At 37.5% G+C, this 20507-nt stretch overlaps 1 protein-coding gene and 1 pseudogene across 4 annotated transcripts in view; one reads left to right on the top strand and one right to left on the bottom strand.

Annotated features, from left to right (window-relative positions):
- Window positions 1-20507, top strand: part of LOC127175936 (tripartite motif-containing protein 16-like) — a 424611-nt pseudogene that overhangs the window by 348222 nt on the left and 55882 nt on the right.
- pard3ab (par-3 family cell polarity regulator alpha, b) overlaps window positions 1-20507 on the bottom strand; it is a 102628-nt gene that overhangs the window by 50048 nt on the left and 32073 nt on the right. For 3 of the 4 annotated variants that reach the window (XM_051127093.1, XM_051127110.1, XM_051127119.1), the window contains exons 5-15: window positions 19224-19367; window positions 14854-14933; window positions 14265-14348; window positions 13050-13175; window positions 11246-11631; window positions 9358-9497; window positions 9125-9253; window positions 7404-7439; window positions 3621-3809; window positions 2567-2737; window positions 638-788 (exon numbers count right to left, since the gene is read on the bottom strand). In XM_051127093.1, coding sequence (XP_050983050.1) covers window positions 638-788; window positions 2567-2737; window positions 3621-3809; window positions 7404-7439; window positions 9125-9253; window positions 9358-9497; window positions 11246-11631; window positions 13050-13175; window positions 14265-14348; window positions 14854-14933; window positions 19224-19367 — 1636 coding nt within the window. The remainder of the gene's footprint in view (window positions 1-637; window positions 789-2566; window positions 2738-3620; window positions 3810-7403; window positions 7440-9124; window positions 9254-9357; window positions 9498-11245; window positions 11632-13049; window positions 13176-14264; window positions 14349-14853; window positions 14934-19223; window positions 19368-20507) is intronic. The other variant, XM_051127101.1, reaches the window with a different exon arrangement.

Genomic DNA, 20507 nt, shown 5'->3' with positions numbered 1-20507 from the left:
TCATATGTTTTGTGTTAGACCACATGTTTCTTACACACTGCAGCAGAGATGCCAATTCTACTTCTGAAACCTGATGCTGTGTTCAAATGTGATTGCAGAGAGCATCTGGTGATGGTTAACTTGCAAAATAATGCAAATAATTACTTTCTTGAAAAAAAAAAAAATTTAAATAATGAATTCCCAGTCATAGTTTATCTGAAAGCCATATATACGTGCTTCCAAATGCGTGTCATTTTAATTAAATAAAACAATTATTGTAGGATCTATCTATCTAAAGATATATGCATGCTCTCTTTACTCTCTCGCTAACATTATAGATTAAGGTTTATAAAGTTTTAAATATGGATTTTTCTTACACAAATTCACTAATTCACTTCTGAAGGCCTTTAATAACCCCCAGAGCCATGTGGAGCACTTTTTATGATGGATGGATGCACTTTATTGGACTTTAAAATCTCAACACCCATTCACTGCCATTATAAAGCTTGGAAGAGCCAGGACATTTTTCACTATAACTCTGACTGTATTTGTCTGAAAGAACAAAGTCATATACACCTAGGATGGCTTGAGGATGAGTAAATCATGGGGTAATTTTCATGTTTGAGTGAACTGCCCCTTTAAGCGTGTTGTAACTCACTCATTTTACGATTATTTGTGTTGGCTTGTGGCCTCAGGTTGTCATCAAGCCCTTCGATTCCATATAGCGAGTGTGAGATCCGTCGCTCGTGGTCGTCAGGAGACGGGCTTAGGGTTCGCTCTAACCCTCGGGGACTGGATCGGCTCTCACCCTGAAAGAAACCAGAACAAGAGGAACATGATCATTCAAATCACACAACCACTGAATTTAACTGGCTGCTATTTAAGCTTTGGTTTGTTTTGTGGTGATCAAGTGGTCAGAATCATTCAGATGCAGACCCTGAAGCACGATGGAAAAATCTTACAGTTATGATCCTGCTCTGGCTAAGACAATTACCATCATTATCGGCCAAGCTTTAATAGCCCTGTGACACAAAAATGCACAAGTCCATCATGGTTTTCCCTTTAGAATTACAGAAAATACTTCTGGAAGGCCCTTGTGGGTACATTTGTGAAATGCAGCGACCTGATTGCCTGGTCTTTAAACGGATCAGACGTTCTCTGGAGACGGAAAGAAAGAAAATAGCACGTGGTTGACCTTAATTTGTCAAAATCAAGGCTAGACTAGAGAAATTAAAGGATTCGTTCACTTCCAGAATGAAAATGTCCTGATAGTTTACTCATCCCCATGTTGAAAAGCTGAAAAAAAAAAATTAAGATTTTTGAGAATAATATTCCAGGATTTTTATCCATATAGTGGAGTTCAATGGGAGCCAATGGTTTGAAGGTCCAAATTGTAATTTCAATGCAGCTTCAAAGGGGTCTACACGATCCCAGTTAAAAAATAAGGGTCTTATCTAGCGAAACAATTGGTCATTTTCTAAAAAAATAAAATTGTATGTATTTTTTAACCACAAATGCTTGTCTTGCACTAGCTCAACTTTAAGGAGAAGTCCACTTCCAGAACAACGATCGGTTATTTTAATAAAAATAATACTATTTATATACTTTTTAATGCCAAACGCTCATCTCGTCATGACAGTTAGGAAATGTCGAAAAAACTCCCATCTCATATTCTCCCTTAACTCCCTCAACAAAAATCGTCCTATTTCGCTGTTTTAATTTTTTTGTTAAGTGTGTTTGATCTTCTTTGCATGTTCACTTTTCAAAGACTAGGTCGGTACTTCTGTAGCAATGTAGGATGATTTTGAAATGATTTTTAAAGTTGAGGGAGAAAATACGGTCTGAGACGGCCCTTTACAAAAAAAGGAAAACAATGATGTTGAACGATTTTGAAGTTGGAGGAGAAAATGAGATGGAGTTTTTCACCCTACCTTTTTGAAGCGAAGTACACAGGCAAAGAACTAACCACATGTGACCTTTCCAACGTGATTAAGTATATGCGTGAAAACGTAGATGCGCATCGCAGAGCTAGTGTAAGACAAGCATTTGTGGTCAATAAGTATCTAAATGTTTTGTTTTTTTTGAAAATGACTGAGCGTTTCGCTATATAAGATGCTTATTTTTCGGCTGGGATTGTGTAGAGCCTTTAGAAGCTGCGCTGAAACTGCAATTTGGACCTTCAACCCATTGGCTCCCATCAAAGTCCACTATATGGAGAAAAATCCTTAAATGTTTTCTTCAAACACCTTCATTTCTTTTTGACTGAAAAAAGACATTAACATCTTGGAAACATTGGGGGTGAGTAAATCATCAGGAATGTTTTTGTTTCTGTAAGTGAACTAATCCAATTACAATGTGTCATGACAAAATATGTTCAATCATGAGAGATCTGAGACTTTGAGACTTCAAGCACATCAAGTTTAAAATTTTCATTAAGTTGTTTTTAACGGAACAGCCATTTAATTTCAACCCAAAACACTAATTGGCTATTATTCACCTACATAACTAGTAGATGAAGCAATATTAGTTACACATTGACATTAAAAATGATTAAAGACTCTCTTTGGCTCAATTCTTCTCTCGTTACCTCAAGGCGTTTGTTGATTCGTCTTGCAACAATTAGCTGAATCATCCCTCTCTTGTTGCCCTCCGTTGACATGGACTTGCGCAGCGTTTCCATGGCGTCCTGATTTGTCTTCCCTAACAACGACTCCCCATTGACTGCGATTAGCTGATCGTTGACTCGCAGCCTTCCGTCCTACACCAGAGCATGAGATTGTGAAGACCATTCTTACTCCATTCAAGACATCTAATATGTACACAATGCTTCTAATAACAAAACTATAAGACAACTCAATCATTTATATAACAATGTTATAAACATTATAGAATTACAAAGACTACCATTGGATATTTTGGGGTATATATTAAAAGAAAAATATAGAAATATTTTTAAATATATCAAAAGAAAACAATTTCACAGCATTTTTGATCAAATAAACGCAGCCTTGGTGAGGCATAAGAGAATTGCTTTAAAAAAAACAACAACCTCTAATTTATGAATGGTTGCAAAAAATATAAAAAAAAAAAAAAACTCTTATTAAAAAAATAAATAAATAATAATAATAATAATAATTATATTTACACACACACACACACACACATACACATATATATATATATATATATATATATATATATATATATATATGTGACCCTGGACCACAAAACATAAGGGTACATTTTTCTAAATTGAGATTTATACACCAGAAAGCTGAATCAATAAGATTTCCATTGATGTATAGTTTGTTAGGATAGTACAATATTTGACCGAGATACAACTATTTGAAAATCTGGGATCTGAGGGTGCAAAAAAATCTAAATATTGAGAAAATCGCCTTTAAAGTTGTCCAAATGAAGTTCTTAACAATGCATATTACTAATCAAAAATTAAGTTTTAATATATTTACAGTAGGAATTTTACAAAATATATTCATGGAACATGATATTTACTTAATTTCCTAATGATTTTTGGCATAAAAAAAAAAAAAAAAATCAATAATTTTGCCCCATACAACGTATTTTGGCTATTGCTACAAATATACCCCAGCGACTAAATTTTTATGTGTTACATTTCTAACCTTGCATGCTGCTCCTCCATTGATAATAGACTTGACGAAGATGCCCAAGTCAGCGTGGCTCTCCTTTGACCTGTTACCCTTGACGCTGACTCCTAAACCCGCCGAGCCAGAATCACTAAGAGGTACTTCCAACGTCAGGAACTCACGTGTCCCATCTGGGGTTAAGACCAACTCCTCGTCTTCTACCTTCTACAGAAACAAAGACAGACATTACTGTAAATACCAACTGTATAAAAAGAAAGAAAACTTGGTTGTCTTTGCTTTTAAATGGCCATTTCAGTTTCTTTATCAAAAGAAATGAAGGAGAAGTCTACTTCCAGAACAAAAATTGACAGATAATGTCCTCACCCCTCGTCTTCCTAAATGTTTATGTCTTTCTTTCTTCAGCTGTAAAGAAGTTATGTTTTTGAGGGAAACATTTCAGGATTTTTCTCCATATAACGGACCGCTATGGTGCCCCGATTTTGAACTTCCAAAATGCAGTTTAAATGCGGCTTCAAACGATCCCAAATGTGGTTGTGAACGATCCCAGCTGAGGAAGAAGGGTCTTACCTAGCAAAACAATTGGTTATTTTCACGAAAAAAAAAAAAAAAAATACAATTTAAACTCAAATGCTCGTCTTGTCTTGCTCTCCCTGAACTCTGTGTATTCTGGCAAACAATTATATGTTCTCCCTCAACTTCAAAAATCATTTCAAAATCATCCTACATCGCTGCAGAAGTACTGACACAGTCTTTGCAAAGTGAAGATGCAAAGAAGATCAAACACCCTTAACAAAATCGGTAAAACAGCGATATAGGACGATTTTGAAGTTGAGGGTGAACATGAGATGGGAATTTTTCGACATTCCCTAACTGTCATGAGCCGGAACAAAACAGTTCTGGTAGAGCGAGACAAGACGAGCGTTTGACATTAAAAAGTATAGAAATTGTATTGTATTTTGATGAAAATAACCGATTGTTTTGCTAGATAAGACCCCTCTTTCTCAGCTGGGATTATTTACAACCGCATTTGGGATCGTTTGAAGCCTCATTTTAAATTGCATTTTGGAACTCAGGGCACCATTGAAGTCCACAATATGGAGAAAAATCCTCAAATGTTTTCTTCAAAAAACAATTTCTTTACGACTGAAAAAAGAAAGAAATGAACATGAAAATGGGGGATTAAGGACAGCCTGGAGAGACAGGTTCATTAGACAAAAAAATAAATATCTTCATGTTAAGACAATATCATGCTTTGTGACCTCTCAGGCCGAACGCACACTACAAATCAGCCGTTCGGAGACTATTTAAAGACATTTACTCACCTTAATGTCATTCCAAACCCATATGACTTTCTTTTCTCCGTTGAACACAAAAGGAGAAATTCTCTGGAAACCTCAATTGAAAAGAGTCACCAGTGCAATTCTTCAAAACCTTCTTTTTGTGTTCCACAAAAGAATAGTCATACAGGTTTAGAACGACATGAGGGTGAGTCAGTGAAGACAGAATTGTAATTTTTGGGTGAATTCCTCCTTTTAAACATGACAGGATAGCTCATTTCTGTCTTGCAGTGTGCAATAGACTTTAAAGACCATGAATCCCCACACTGGCAGTTTTACATTCAAGTCACTCTCCTGTCCATTACTATGTCCCTGACACACACAGCTGCTATTTTCACCTATTTTGAAGGAAATCCAGCACATGTAAATGAGGTGGGGAGCGCAGTTTTCATGAGAAAAGATGCTCGCCAAACCTCTGCTCTCTGATTCAAACACACAGATAATAAACCCATTACGTCTGATGCTCTTCTGACCTCTCCAGTGACTCCCTCGTGTTAGCGGCTGTCAGTGCGTGAGTGTTTGTGTGGGGGAGAGAGAGTGAGAGAGATGAGACAGCTTTAACAACCATCTACTGAGTGACTGCTCTATAAAGTCTATCTTTATTGAGCTTTAATCACCTTCACTTTAATGTAACAACCTCCGACACACACACACACATACACACACTTGTGTTCAAAAGGAAATGGATGGCTTTCATTTAGTTCTCTCCTGCTCTCTGGACCGCCACTGTTAAAGCTGATCTTATCAGCCTTGAGAGGTTAATGCACAAACAGCAGCGAGAGAGACAGAAAGAGGAAAACAGACAAAAAGAAGAGAGACAGGATGAGCTCACAATGAGCTTTCACACTCGCAGTGTTTCTGAAGCGTAACAGCTGCAGCTCTATACAGAGTAAAGGTTTGAATTCAAGGTGCACAAGTCACATCAATTGCGTGACTTAAAATAACTGCGATTAGATTTAATAATCACAACCTGATGAACGTAATAATAATGACTAATTAACTGAGAAAATCACAACAACATAAAGTCTATTAATACAGCAGAAAGACAAAGAAAAAGATAGAGATTGAGACGCAGATAGAGCGAGTCAGATTAATTAAAGGCTTTTATCATCCATAAATCATTGATAAAATGAAGTAATTAGTAATTTGCTCACCCACATTATCTCAAACCTGTATGACTGTATTCTTTCTTCTCCAGAACACAAAATAAGATATTTTCAAACCATTTTAAAACAGTTTTGCCCATGCAATCATTGCACCCTGTTGAGTTTCACTGTATTTCCAAATAATAGTTTTCAAAATATCTTATTTTGTGTTATGCAGAAAAAAAAAAAAAGTCTTAAAATTTGAAACACCATGAGGGGGAGTACATGAATTTTAATTTTTGGGTAACTATCCCTTTAAAGGAAAAATTCACTTCCAGAACAAAACTGTACAGATAATTCACTTGTCATCCAAGGCGTTCATGTCTTTCTCTCTTCAGTCGTAAAGAAATTATGTTTTTTGAGGAAAACATTTCATGATTTCTCTCCATATAGTGGACTTCTATGGTGCCCCCGAGTTTAAACTTCCAAAACGCAGTTTAAATGCTGCTTCAAAGGGTTTTAAACAATCCCAGTTGAGGAAGAAGGGTCGTATCTTTTGAAACGATTGGCCCATTTTTTTTTTTTTTTTTGTATAATTTATATACTTTTTAACCTCAAATGCTTGTTTTGTCTAGTCATGCATGAACTCTGTGTATTCTGGTTCTTGACTGTAAGGGTTCATTGAAAAACTCCCATCTCATTTTCTTCTCCAACTTTAAAATAATCCGTCATCGCTGTTTTACCTTTTTTTGTAAAAGGCATTTGATCTTCTTTGCATGTTCACTTTGTAAACACTGGCTCGGTACTTCTGCAGCGATGTAGGACGAATTTGAAGTTGGAGGAGAAAATGAGTTGGGAGTTTTTTGACATACCCTAACTGTTTTGAACCAGAATACACAGAGATCATGCGGAGCTAGACAAGCATTTGAGGCTAAAAAGTATATAAATTGTCAATATTGTTTTAGAAAATAATCGATCATTTCACAAGATAAGACCCTTCTTCCTCGGCTGGGATCGTTTAGAGCCCTTTGAAGCTGCATTTAAACTTCATTTTGAATGTTTAAACTCGTGGGCACCATAGAAGTCCACTATATGGAGAGAAATCCTAAAACATTTTTCCTCAAAAAACAATTTCTTTACGTCTGAAGACAGACAGACATGAACATCTTGGATGACAAGGGGATGAGTAAATTATCTGTAAATTTTTGTTCTGGAAGTGAACTTCTTTAAGAAACCATTAGTGCTGGTTGAGGATCATTAAAGAACATCAGAGACATGTACATACTGACAACAATTGCACTAAACATCTCTGTTAACAGTTCTTCCCATATAGAGAAGAGTGAGCTGGTGTAAAGATGTGTGTGTGCAAGTCTTACCCATTCTCTTGTGTTCTGCATTGCTGGTTCTGTGCTCTAAAGAGAGTGAGGAAGGAGAGGACTATGGTAATACTGCAACTGAAAACCCTAAATGCTAAAACAAACATGCACACGGTGCAACCAAAGATGCACTTAAACTGGCTTACTCCACCCCAAAATTAACATTTTGTCGTTAATCACTAATCCCCATGTTGTTCCAAACCTGTAAAAGCTTCGTACGTCTTCGGAACACAATTTAAGATTTTCTGGATGAAAACCAGGCTTGTAACGGTCCCACTGACTGCCAGGTAAATACCACTTTCAAGACCCAGAAAAGTGTGAAAGACATCATCAAAATAGTTCAATCTGAATTTTATGAAGCGACGAGAATACTTTTTGCATGTAAAGAAAAAAAAAAATCAAGATTTTATTCAACAATGCGTCTTTCCAGTGTAGCACCATTTTGGAGATAATCCGCTGGACGCCGGATATGCTGTTTTCATTCAAATCAAAGAGTAAATATACGTAGAAAACGTATCCTTGTGGTATGGCTGACACAGAAAGGTGTACACAGTTTGTGTCCAGCAGACACCCTACAAAATGGCGCTACGGTGGCGCAGAGATGGCAAATTGTTGAATAAAATTGTGTCTTGTTTTTTTTGTTTTTTTTGCGTACGAGTATTCTCGTAACTTCATAAAATTCTGATTGAGCCACCGATGGCAGATGGACTATTTTGATGATGTCTTTCATACTTTTCTGGGTCTTGAAAGTGGTATTTACCTGGCAGTCAATGAGACAGTCACAAACCTCCTGGTTTCATCTAAAATATCTTAAATTGTGTTCCGAAGACAAACAAAGCTTTTAAGGGTTAGGAACGACATGGGGGTAAGTGATTAATGACAAAATTTTCATTTTGGGGTGGAGTAACCCTTTAATATCATAGAGGGGTGAATTCAACTCAGTTGGATTTCTGCTCTTGATATGAATGTGAACAGCAACCCAGTTTACCTGAATTGACCCTTCTTAAACAAAGTGATGTTTTTAAAGTGTTAGTTCGCCCTGTCATTAATTACTAACTCTTATGTTGTTACAAATCTATAAGACATTCGTTCATCTTCAGAGCACAAATAAAGATTTTGATAAAATCCAAGAGCTTTCTGACCCTGCATAGGCAAACAATGCAGCTACCACATTCAAGGCCCAGAAAGGCAATAGTCCATTGATAAAATATGTGCTGTGCCTTTTTGCTGTCTACGCAGGGTCAGAAAGCTTTTGGATTTTATCAGAAATATCTTCATTTGCGGTCAGAAGTTGAACAAATATCTTACGCGTTTGAAACGACATGACCGTGAGTAATTAATGACAGAATTTTAATTTTCGATGAATTCTCTCTTTAAATCCCCATTAAAATAAAATGAAATATGTATAACAGAAACTAGAATGAAAAAAGCTAAAATGAAAATGGTTTAAAAAGCCTAACTGAAAAAAGCAAGAAGAAACTGTCCTTTTTATAGAGCTTTCATTGAAATGCAAATGGCATCAGTGTGTGAAGAAAATGTGAAATCGCAAAACTTAACCTTGACTCAAACACACCACTAGTCAAACAAGCGTGGTGAGACTCTAAATGTCAGAGATGCTGTGCGATATAGTGATGGACAGTTTTATGAAGACATTAGCAGGAGGATTTCACACCTCGGCACTCTCATAACTGTCACTCAAACGCACACAGATAGTTCCTCACCATCTCTCTGGGTAGAAAGGTCTCTTCCTGTCTCAGTACCAGAAGGCTCACGGTCCCACCCATGGGCGTCGCCCTCAGCAGAGATACCACCTCTTCCTGACCACGCCCATTGAGATCCACCCCATTGACCTGCGCCAACCACAAAATCACTTGTTTGTGTCTATATTTAAGCTTTATTTATTATCATCAGACAATTATTACAAAATATAAAAATGCATTGATTTCCACTTTACCTCTAGTAATCTATCCCCTGCTTTCAGTCTTCCGTCTTGTATGGCAGCTCCTCTTGGCAGAATGTTCTTCACGTAAATAGGGGCGGAGCCTCCAAGAGGGACATCTCTTGACGTGATGCTGAACCCGAGACCTTCAGGCCCTGACAGACACAGAGAAAACACAGTTAACAGACAGACCTAAGGATATATACACACACACATCCATTTCAACTTGAGAAACAAGGTGTTGTATGATTAAAAAACTGTTAAATGGCTGTAAGTGGCAAGTCAAAGATCTAATGCTGCATTAGACAAGCCTGTGGGTATGATGTTACTTACTGGTAAAGCCAAATGATGGTGAATAAAAAATAAAATAAAATAAAATAAAAATTACTTAAATAAATAAATGTAATGTTAAAGAAAATCTGGGAAAATCTACATTCATGTCAGTTGCTTCTTAAATGATCACTGATTCACAAGATGTAACCCTAACATCAAGCTGAGGTCACAAATTAAACCTAAATTAAAAACTGCTTTCTGACATCAGAGAGAGAAAAAAAGAAAAAGAAAAAAAAAAAAGACTCTAACAATTAAATATTTTAATTTGAGAGAATATTTCTGGTACAAAATGCTAAATAAACACTTTAAAACATATTACACTAATTATTAAAATATTACGTTATATGTAACGTATTACCTTTTTTAAAAAAATATTTTATATTATATTATATTACATTAGATTACATTACATTATAGTATATTATATTTTTTAAGTGCTACTGTCAATCTAATCTATAGAAACCCATTTCCGCCAATGAATAAAAAAATTTTAAAATAGGTAATTGCGACTTTTTTCTCACAATTCAGACTTTTTTCTCAAAATTGTGAGATGTAAATCCAATTTTGGGGGTTTAAAAAAATTGTGAATGCGAGATATAAAAAATGCGAGATATAAACGCCACAGATTTCTGTTCTGCTTTCTGTGTCGGATTTCTCTCTGTTTGCACGTGAGTAACATCAGAAGCTAGCGGCTTAGAGAACCATCAGGCTACAGCCTGTTGATGGAGCCTACAAGACTGGAACAGAAGCCACCTGGACTACTGGGGGTCTGAAAGGCAACACAAGATCATGACCTATCGACCCGACAGACTGGGCTTAAACCTTCCAAGGTACAGAAATTGGAGACTGTGTGCAAAGCCTGAGATAAGAGCATCTGAGAGAAAGACAGAGAGTGAGAAAGAGAAAGTGGCCCCACAGGTTGAGTTCAGTCACACTTTTCAAAAAGAACACTGTGAGTTTTCCTGTGTGCGCGTGAGACTCGGGTCCAATAAAACACTGAGAGAATCAGACAGCCATATGGAAACACATCACACTGACACGCGGTGCTGCCTAGCAACGCTCCCTGCACCGCTGTTCCGTAACCCCGTCGCCACCCCGTGCACCCGCTGGGCCACCTGTCCACACACAGGTGCCAAGACTTGTGCCAACTGTTGTCAATCATTTCACATCCCACACCTTTACAGCAGAAACACACACACACACACACAAAACAGGAAGGAGCTGCTGGCAGATAATAGCGCAACATTCTCCCAGCTGAATCAGTACAGCAGACTCTGCAGGATGGGAAATATGCTCAGCAATAGACATCTGGATTCATTAGCACAGCCTTAATCATAAACAAGGCATAAACCATATTTTAACACAGCAACATTGCACAATAAGTCATTTTAATAACAACAAACAAACATAATTTAATAATCAAGATATGAAAACTAACCTACACTAAAAATACATAAATATTCATTTATAAAAATAAAAGGGTTTACACAAGTTAATTTAGTACAATTAATTATATTCAAATTTGTTAAAACTGTAATGTGACAGTCATATATCAAAATTTTACTAATACCTTTTCTAAGCTGGATTCCAAGTCTCCGCCCAACTTTCTTGGTGAAGCCGGATGTGGGGGCGGGGCTTAATCCTCTTTGGGGAGAGGAAGCGTGTCCTGATGGAGGCTTCCCTGATGAGCCAACAGGATGATGGATGGGAGAGCTGGAATCTGAATGGTTATTTGGTGGGTGTGGCCTGTGCTGTGCCAATCGGTGAGCGGCGTGATCCAGGCCGACTGAGTCACTGGTGAGAGAGTCAGGGCTGAAACGTCCAGAAAGGTCAATGTTCGCTCTAGGGTTGTGTTCATTATGGGATATCTGCTCGTAGTGGGATCTCATGGTGGATGGTACCACATGGAATAGGATGACGGGAGAACGCATTGCTTGACGAAACATGTTCTGAGCTCTGAGAACATACAAAAACACACAAACATTTAGGTTTATGAATTAATACCTTACAATTAATTTTCCAATATTACATTACAATACGTGCATTTTGCATACAGCAAAATAGATAGGAGGCTTACTTAGTATCAGAGAAAAGGGGGTGGATGGATGAGGACAGAAGGATGAACACATGAACGAATGGATGGATGGACAAATGGACAACTAGATGGATGAACTAATGGATGGATGAATTAAAGGAGTTGACAATGTCAATGGATGGATGGATGGACAGGACTGTTGGATGAATGCCAATGGATGGATGGATGGATGGATGGATGAACAGATTAGAATGCGTGGATGAATAGATGAGGACGGATGGATGAAAGAATGGACGGATGAATGGATTATGAACATGATGGATTGATGGACGGATGTATGGATTGATGAACAGATAAAGATGAATGTTAGTGATGATGGATGAACAAATGAGCATGGATGAATGTAAATGGATGAATAGACAGATGGACGAACATTAGAATGGATGGATGAATAGATGAAAATAGATGGATGAATATAAATGGATGGATGGATGGACGGACGAATGGATGAACAGATGGATGTATGGCCGAAAGGATGTGTGGATGAACAGGACTGATGAATGTCAATGGATGGATGAAAAAAAAAAACCCAAATGGATGAATGGATGGATGAACAGATTAGAATGGACGGAGGGATGGGTGGATGGATGGATGAACATTAGAATGCATGGATGAATAGATGAGGATGGATGAATAAATGAGTGGATAGATGAATGTAAATGGATGGATGAACGTAAATGAATAAATGGAGGAATGAATGGATGGATGGATGATGGATGAACAGATTAGAATGCATGGATGAATATGAGGTTGGATGAATAAATGAGTGGGTGGGTGGATGAATGTAAATGGATGGATGAATGGATGGACGGATGAACATTAGAATGCATGGATGAATAGATGAGGATAGATGAATAAATGAGTGGATGGATGGATGAATGTAAATTGATGGATGGATGAACAGATTAGAATGCATGGATGAATAGATGAGGATGGATGAATAAATAAGTGGGTGGATGGATGAATGTAAATGGATGGATGGATGGATGGATGGCTGGATGGATTGTTGGTTGAATGGAGGGCTGGATGATCAGATCAGGATGGATGAATGTAAATGGTTGGTTGGATGGATGGATGGTGGGCTGAACGGACGGCTGGATGAACAGAACAGATAGTTGAACAGATGAGAATGGACAGACGGATGGATGGATAGATGAACAGATGGATGCACAAATGAATTATTCGAACAAATTAATAGATGAGAGGAAGAGTAAGGAGATAAAGGGACAACAAGCACTCTGTACACATCAGAAGTCAGAGGTCAAAGGTCAGGTCTTACTGCTCGAATCGGACATTCCGCAGGTCTCCATTATTGATCCGAACGATGCAGTCATTCTCCTGAAACAAACCCTGGATATCAGCCTTCCCTCCGCGCTCCAAACGTTTCACCAGCAGACCCAACGTCCTGCAGCACACACACAAACAAAAACACATGATCTATGCCTGTGAGTCTAAGATTTATTATTTATTTAGTCATAAGCGTCATCCATTTGAAATGAAACATTAACTTGATTGATATCGAATTGAAAGAACTTGAAACTAATGCAGCATCATAAAGCACTTCTGAACGAAAACTAATTCCTCAAGATAAATAACGTCCTCCATCTTTAGAACTCTGCGTCCTGTTGCTGCAGCAAACCCTCTCCCTCGCTGCTCGGAGAGAGATGCAGATCACAGAGATATAAAGCTGCTTTTAGCTAGATTAGTTTGCCTGGTGACCGCTCACATACAGATGCTGTTTAGATACTCTATCTCTTCAGGACAGAGTCTTATGGACTCTCTGCAGAGGATTCAATGACTCTTTTGAGTCACACAAACATTTAGTCATCTCAAATCAAAGAGTGATCACTCAGAACATCAGGTGATGCAGAGGAAAGACTTCAAAGTGAGTTAAGGCTAAGCTCTTGTTGGGTTCAGAATATGCCAGTATATACAGTTAAGGTCAAAAGTTTACATACACCTTGCAGAATCTGCAAATTGTTAATTATTTAACCAAAATTTGCATGTTACTTTTTATTTAGTAATGACCTGAATAAGATCACATAAAGGACGTTTACATATAGGCCACAAGAGAAAATATTAGAATAAATTTATAAAATAAAATTTATAAAAACGACCCCATTCAAAAGTTTACATACGCGTGATTCTTAATACTGTGTTGTTACCTGAATGATCCACAGTTTTTTTTGTTTGTTTAAACAGTTAAACTGCCTGCTGTTCTTCAGAAAAGTCCTTCAGGTTCCACAAATTCTTTGGGTTTTCAGCATTTTTGTGTATTTGAACCCTTTCCAACAATGACTATGATTTTCAGATTCATTTTTTTACACTGAGGACATCTGACTCGCATGCAACCATTACAGAAGGTAGGAAACACCAGGAAACACAATGCAGGAAACACAATGCATTAAGAGCCAGGAGGTGGAAAATTTTGAATTTGAGGATTAGGGTAAATTTAACTTTCATTGATTTAATAATGGTGTTTAGCGGTTGTTACCTGCGGTCTCGTCCACTGAAAGGCACGACATGGATACCGAGTGGTCCTCCGTCATTAGACACTTCCACCAATTTCACTATATCACTGAAGAACCAAGGCAAAAAAGAAAAGAAACCATCAGAAAAAGCAAATAACCAATTTTATGTAAACATCTATTGGAGGCGGAGTTAAAACATGTAGGGCGGAGTCAGAATGCACAGGGTGAAACATGCAAAAAGTCAGAAGTTACAGACTCAAGTCACAAAATATGTCCTAAAATGAGAACTTGCATTTTAGTCATGATGTTTATCAAAGATTCACACCAAAACGCTCTCATTTTGGCATCAATGCCATCACATCTAGAATGTGTCAGACAGAACTGTGAAAGACTCGAGCGAGAGTATAGATGACAGTTTATCCAAACCATTTCAATCTGATCTCAGAGTTTGAAAAAAAAAAGTCATTTTACAATAACACTCTAAAGAGCTGAAACGTTTCATTACCTGCAAATCAAACTGACAGCATGAAGGAGAGATTCGCATAACATAAGAGATAACATCACCGCTGCTGTCAGTCAGAGCATCTGTGTGCGTGTGTGTGTGGTACTTACTCCAGCGATCTCACTCCCATGTGCTCTAAACATGTATCCGCACGTCCCACTGGCTCGATCCTACCATTTTCCTCCTCATCCTGCAACAAGAAGAAAACCGTTTAACCCACAATGCATTGCACTCAACAAAAACCTTCAAGACACACATCTAACAAAAGAACCAAAGTCTATAGATGAGATGAAAGGACCTGGGTGAAGACTTCTGCAGCGAGATCTAAAGTTCTTCTTTTTCTAAACAGTTTGAAGGAATTCATTTTCCGTTTGTACGGGATGAGATGTTACACCTGATACACCACGGATCAGGTGAGAGGAACACAAGTGCTCATGCTCACTGCTGTGTCACTTGATTATTTGAGTAGCACCACACAACCAGTAACACACACACACACACACACACACACACACACTCATTAAAGTTTCAGTAGCCAACAGGTCCATGTTTGGCTGCCATGACACCACTTCTATGTTCTCACATACACGCTTTCAAAACTTTGGAAGTAGTTTTCATCCAGTGTAACAATTTTGGACTTAATACTGTCACACAATCTGTAATTAAAAAAAGAAAAACGATATACACACATATAACTCAAGGTCCAAATACAAGACCGGACCTGAGACAGGTACATGCATTATTCAGCTAAAGGGTGTGGGTGGCTGTGAACAAAAAGGAAAGAAAGAAAAAAAAATTAAAGAAATAGAGAAAGAAAAGAAAAAGCACAAGAAACTAAAAATTAAAAAATAAAAAGGAAAAATAAGAAAAAAAGAATATAAAACACAAAATAAACAGAAAAAGTATAAGAAAAAGAAAAAAGATGACATGAAAGGAAAAAGTAAATAAAAAGAAACAAAAAAGAAAAAAAATTATTTGAAAGAAAAAAGACAAAACAAACCCAATAGAGAAGAAAATAAAGAATGAAGAAATAACTGACAAGAGAACTAAAAAAAAAAAAACAGAAAGAAAGAAAAATAATTAAAAATAAAACAAACAAAAAGAAAAATAAAAGTACAAGAAATGGAAAAAAGAATGTATGAAAAACCAAAAAGAACAGAAAATAAATAAACGTGAAAAAGGAAAGAAAAAAAGAATAGGAAACAACAACAAAAAAAAGCTGTTTGTCAATGTTTTATTTAGTTTTTTCGCTAGTTGTTTCTTCATTACCCCTGTGGTTTATAAGTCTCTCCATCTCCCTCTCTATCTAGGGCAGTTGGTCAATCACTCTTTTCCTCCGTGACCAAGGTTTTCAAAAGTGTTATTCAGAGGGAAAAAAACAATTGAAGGAAGTGGAGAAAATAGCCGTGATACACAATACACCCTGTATGGCAGACATAACCATTGCGTCTTATATAACAGCTGTCTAATATGACAAAAGAGTGTGTGTGTTTGACAGCATAACTGTACCAGTATGACACCGCTGGCCTTCTGACAACATCCAACACGTCTGAAAGGATCAGAGACGATTGCCAAGCCATTGTCCTGCTCGGATCTGATCCAAACCTTTCCCTTGGCAAAGGCATATTGCAAATAGCGATTGTTGTTTTTCTGGGATTCTCCTAAACTGAAATGACTAATAGCATAAGAAAGCAGAGCCTGAACAGTGTATTTCTATTGAATGCACACCGTTTCCCCTCACTGAAGCTGCACATTAATATATGCTTTCATCAGCAATGCCCGACGGGACAAATACACATTTTCAGGATAAAGACCTCGTCCTAATTCAGTCAATTATTTGTTTATGTTCAAATGTTATTCCTGCTCTAATTTGGGTGAGCCTGATTTCAGTTTGCTGAGGTGTTGCTATGCATAACAAGCAACGGAGAGAGAAGTAACAGGAAGTTTTAGTCCGTCACTCTTTTCCATTATTTATTGGTGAAAGACAAACAGACTGACTTCTGGAAGAAGAGGGTGAGAATTACAGAAAAAAAATAGTCTATCAATCTGTTTATCTACGTACATATCTATCCACCCATCCATATGTTACATCACGTAAAATCTATATACCATTCTATCTACCCGTCTCTACATCTATGCCTCTCAATTTACTCATCTATCTACCCTTCTTTTCATGTACTGTCTACATGCCCCTCTATACATCTACCTACAAACCCGTCAACATATCTATCTACCTATCTACCCATCTATCCAACATCTATCTAGCATCTGTAAATCTGTCTAACCATCTACCTATCTATCCATATATGTCCATATATCATGTCTGTCTGTCTGTCCGTCTATCTATCCATCCATGCATCCGTCCGTCCGTCCATCCATCTATCCATCTATTCATCAATCCATTGTCCGTCCATCTATCCATCTATCCATCCATCCATCTGACTATCTGTCTAGCCATCTAACCATCCATCCATCCACCTGTCCATCCATCCGTCTATCCGCCTAGCCATCTGTCTATCCATCTATCCATCTGTCCATCTGTCTAACCGTCCATCTGCCTTGTCATCTGTCTGTCCATCTATCCATCCACCCATCCGTCTAACCACCTGTCTATCCATCCGTCTGTCCATCTATCTATCTGTCTGTCTGTCTATCTATCTATCCGTCCATCTATCTGTCCATCTTTCTGTCCGTCCTTCCGTCTATCTATCTATCTATCTATCTATCTATCTATCTATCTATCTATCTATCTATCTATCTATCTATCTATCCCCGTCTGTCCGTCCATCCATCCATCCATCTATCTATCTGTCTGTCCATCCATCCATCTATCATCTATCCATCTTCCTGTCAGTCTATTTATCTATCTGTCTGTCTATCCGTCATCCATCCATCTCTCTATGCATCCATCAATCTACTTGTCTGTCTATCTATCTATCTATCTAGCTATGTACAAGTACATCTACCTATTCATCTATCTACCATCTTTTCATTTACCATCCATCTACCCATCTATATACCCGCTTAATTGTCCATCTGTCTGTCTACCTACCTATCCATCCGTCAGTCTATCAGTCTGTCCATATGTCTATCTTTCAGCTCCACACTCAGTAGACTGACAAAGGGAATATGTATATCAGAATAAGAAAATACTGAAGAGGAAAAACTGAATACCGAGATACAACTGACCTACAGCAGCACCTACTGGAGAGAAACTGAGAGATAGAGGGGAAAAAAAAGAGATCTATATATAGTCTTATCTCATTAGCAGTCTAAAGCTGAGAATGATTTATAATCGGTGTTTTACCTTTATGATTAATTACAGACACACACACACACACACACACACACACACACACACACTCCCCTCCTCCACACCAACCCTCTCTCCCTGAACCTCCTCTACAATACACCAAATGTTTCCTCTCTCTCTACATACTCAATGCAATTGATTTCAGTGCTTGCTGTAGCATTGGTGTTTGCATTTAGTGCATTTAGTTCAAATCAAGAAAACACAACATACCACAAATAGATGAAACCGATTATTAGCATTATTTAGACTTTAGTAGTATGCATCATGTTTATAATATTTATAATTCTTTTCTTTTTTTTTTTTTTTGGTTTAGCACACATTTTTATGTACATGAAGCATTGAGCATCAGGTAGTTTCAGGGATAAAGACTCTTACTGTAACGTCAGTTTTGATAAAATAAATAGAAACTTAAAATCAAATGACAACATGTGATGAGAATATAAGTGATCGTCTCTAATCAACTTATGGAAATATTACCAATTTAAATAATGTCGGACACGTTTTCTCCATTCTCAAGAATCAGTGTGCTGTGCCTTTAAGAAAGATCCCCTTTGCATGTCAAGTGAACAACAATGCTTTGATCTGCTAAGACTGTGGTTTTGCTGTCAAGACCAATATAGTTTTAACTGCTACATTCTTTAATAGCAGCCTTTTTACAAAGTCTGCATTACACTGTGACAGATTCACAAAACAATCTGTGCTGAAACGTGCACATCAACTTTTTTGAAAAGCTGGACATGATTAAGCTGTTCTTTCCTAACACTGGGATCTTTCTTAAGGATATGGAGAGCAGCAGGCACCGCACGCAGCCCGAAACTGCTTAATTTGATGCACTTTCACACATTTGACTGTTATTCTCTCTGGTGTTTTGAAATAATAGGATCTATCCAGCTTTCCACTGATTAGCCAACCATGACTGGCCTAGCCAAGTATCTTATGTCCCAGTAGGCACCAATGACATTTATTTTTTTGTTGATGTATTCATCTAAAGTTAAAAAGTGTAAATGTTCAATGATCCATTTTTCCAGCCTGGTTTTAATAAATGCTCTTTTTGTACTAAGTTTTGAAATGTTGATTTCTTAAACATAACCCTTAACATTAGGGTTGCACAATTTATTGAAATAAAACCAAACGGATTATGGAGATCTAAATCATTACAGTCCCAACCTGTTCTTGTCTCTCCAGCCAGCGGTCCACCATGGGATGATTGGCGCTGAGTGAAGAACGGGCCTTCTCACGCTGAAACTCTTTCTGATTTGACCACTGCCCTGCATCACGAGGAAGACTACGATATGTGTCGACACCTCGGCCCTGAAGAGAAAAAAATATATTACTATTACATTGCTAACCCTGTTTATTGCCTACTTGGTTGGTATACTGTAGTAAAATGAAAATAATGATTCACACATACACGGATGGTCAGACTACAATTTAACACATCGGTAAAACGCCATGTATGCCCAAATGTTTTTTGGTCTGTGAGAACACTATGTTGATGGATAAGAAAAAGCTGTAAAATCAAAGCCTCATACTACAAAGGAATAACCAAGATGAGAGAGAGTGTGAGCGAGCGTGAAAGGGAGTGAGCAAAATCCATAACTCATTGTCTGGAGAGTTTTATGACTAGCATTGACATAAGCATTACTCTGCTAGAAGGAGAACAGACAGAGAAATGATGGTCACATCAGCAAATGCATTAAATGAACTCGTGCCGCACACGATAAATTTAACACACAAACAGCAGCGCAACATTCTCTGCCATAACATGGCTTGTTTATAGAGTTCTTACTGTTGGTGAGATGGGGTTGTGAACCCTTCAGAAATGACAGTAAATATTCATAGAGATGTCATGAAGGGTGACGTGACCTCTGCCTCTGAAGATGACAGATTTATCGGATATGATCTGAGAAACGACACCAGCAGGAACTTAATGGCCTCCAAACAGCAATACAGGAAAACAACTCAGAGACTAAAGTCAGCCGCCCACTTAGTAATCACCACTTCTAAATATATTGACAACCTCTGTGTGAACATTAATGGAGTGCAAGAGTACCTTCCCACTTTTAGCGTAGCACTGGTTTCGTAATTATTTTTTACATTTATTTTTCTAATAGGGGTTTTCAAAAAGTCTGTTTAAAGAGTTACAGGCCATGAATCAAACCAAACAGCTACGAGGTGAATTACACCATTACAAACTTTTATTTGAAGCAAAAATTATTTGAAAATTGGACAGAAAGACAAGAAACAGTGAGGCTGTTTTAATCAAATTAAAAAACAATGGAGAAATAAAATTATTAGTTTAAAGCTGATATATAGATACTATATATTTTAGGTTTACTGCAAAATATGCATAAAGTATTTAAGAGTTTTAAAATTGAGAGGGACTCGATTTTTTTGTAGTGCTTCTGGTGTTGCCAAGTCCGTGGAATTGGGCTACTTTAACACTGCTGC

Source organism: Labeo rohita, chromosome 2 (assembly GCF_022985175.1).
Source record: "Labeo rohita strain BAU-BD-2019 chromosome 2, IGBB_LRoh.1.0, whole genome shotgun sequence".
Taxonomy (NCBI): Eukaryota; Metazoa; Chordata; class Actinopteri; order Cypriniformes; family Cyprinidae; genus Labeo; species Labeo rohita.
Note: the sequence above shows the minus strand (reverse complement) of the source record. Positions and strands in the feature narration are given on the sequence as shown.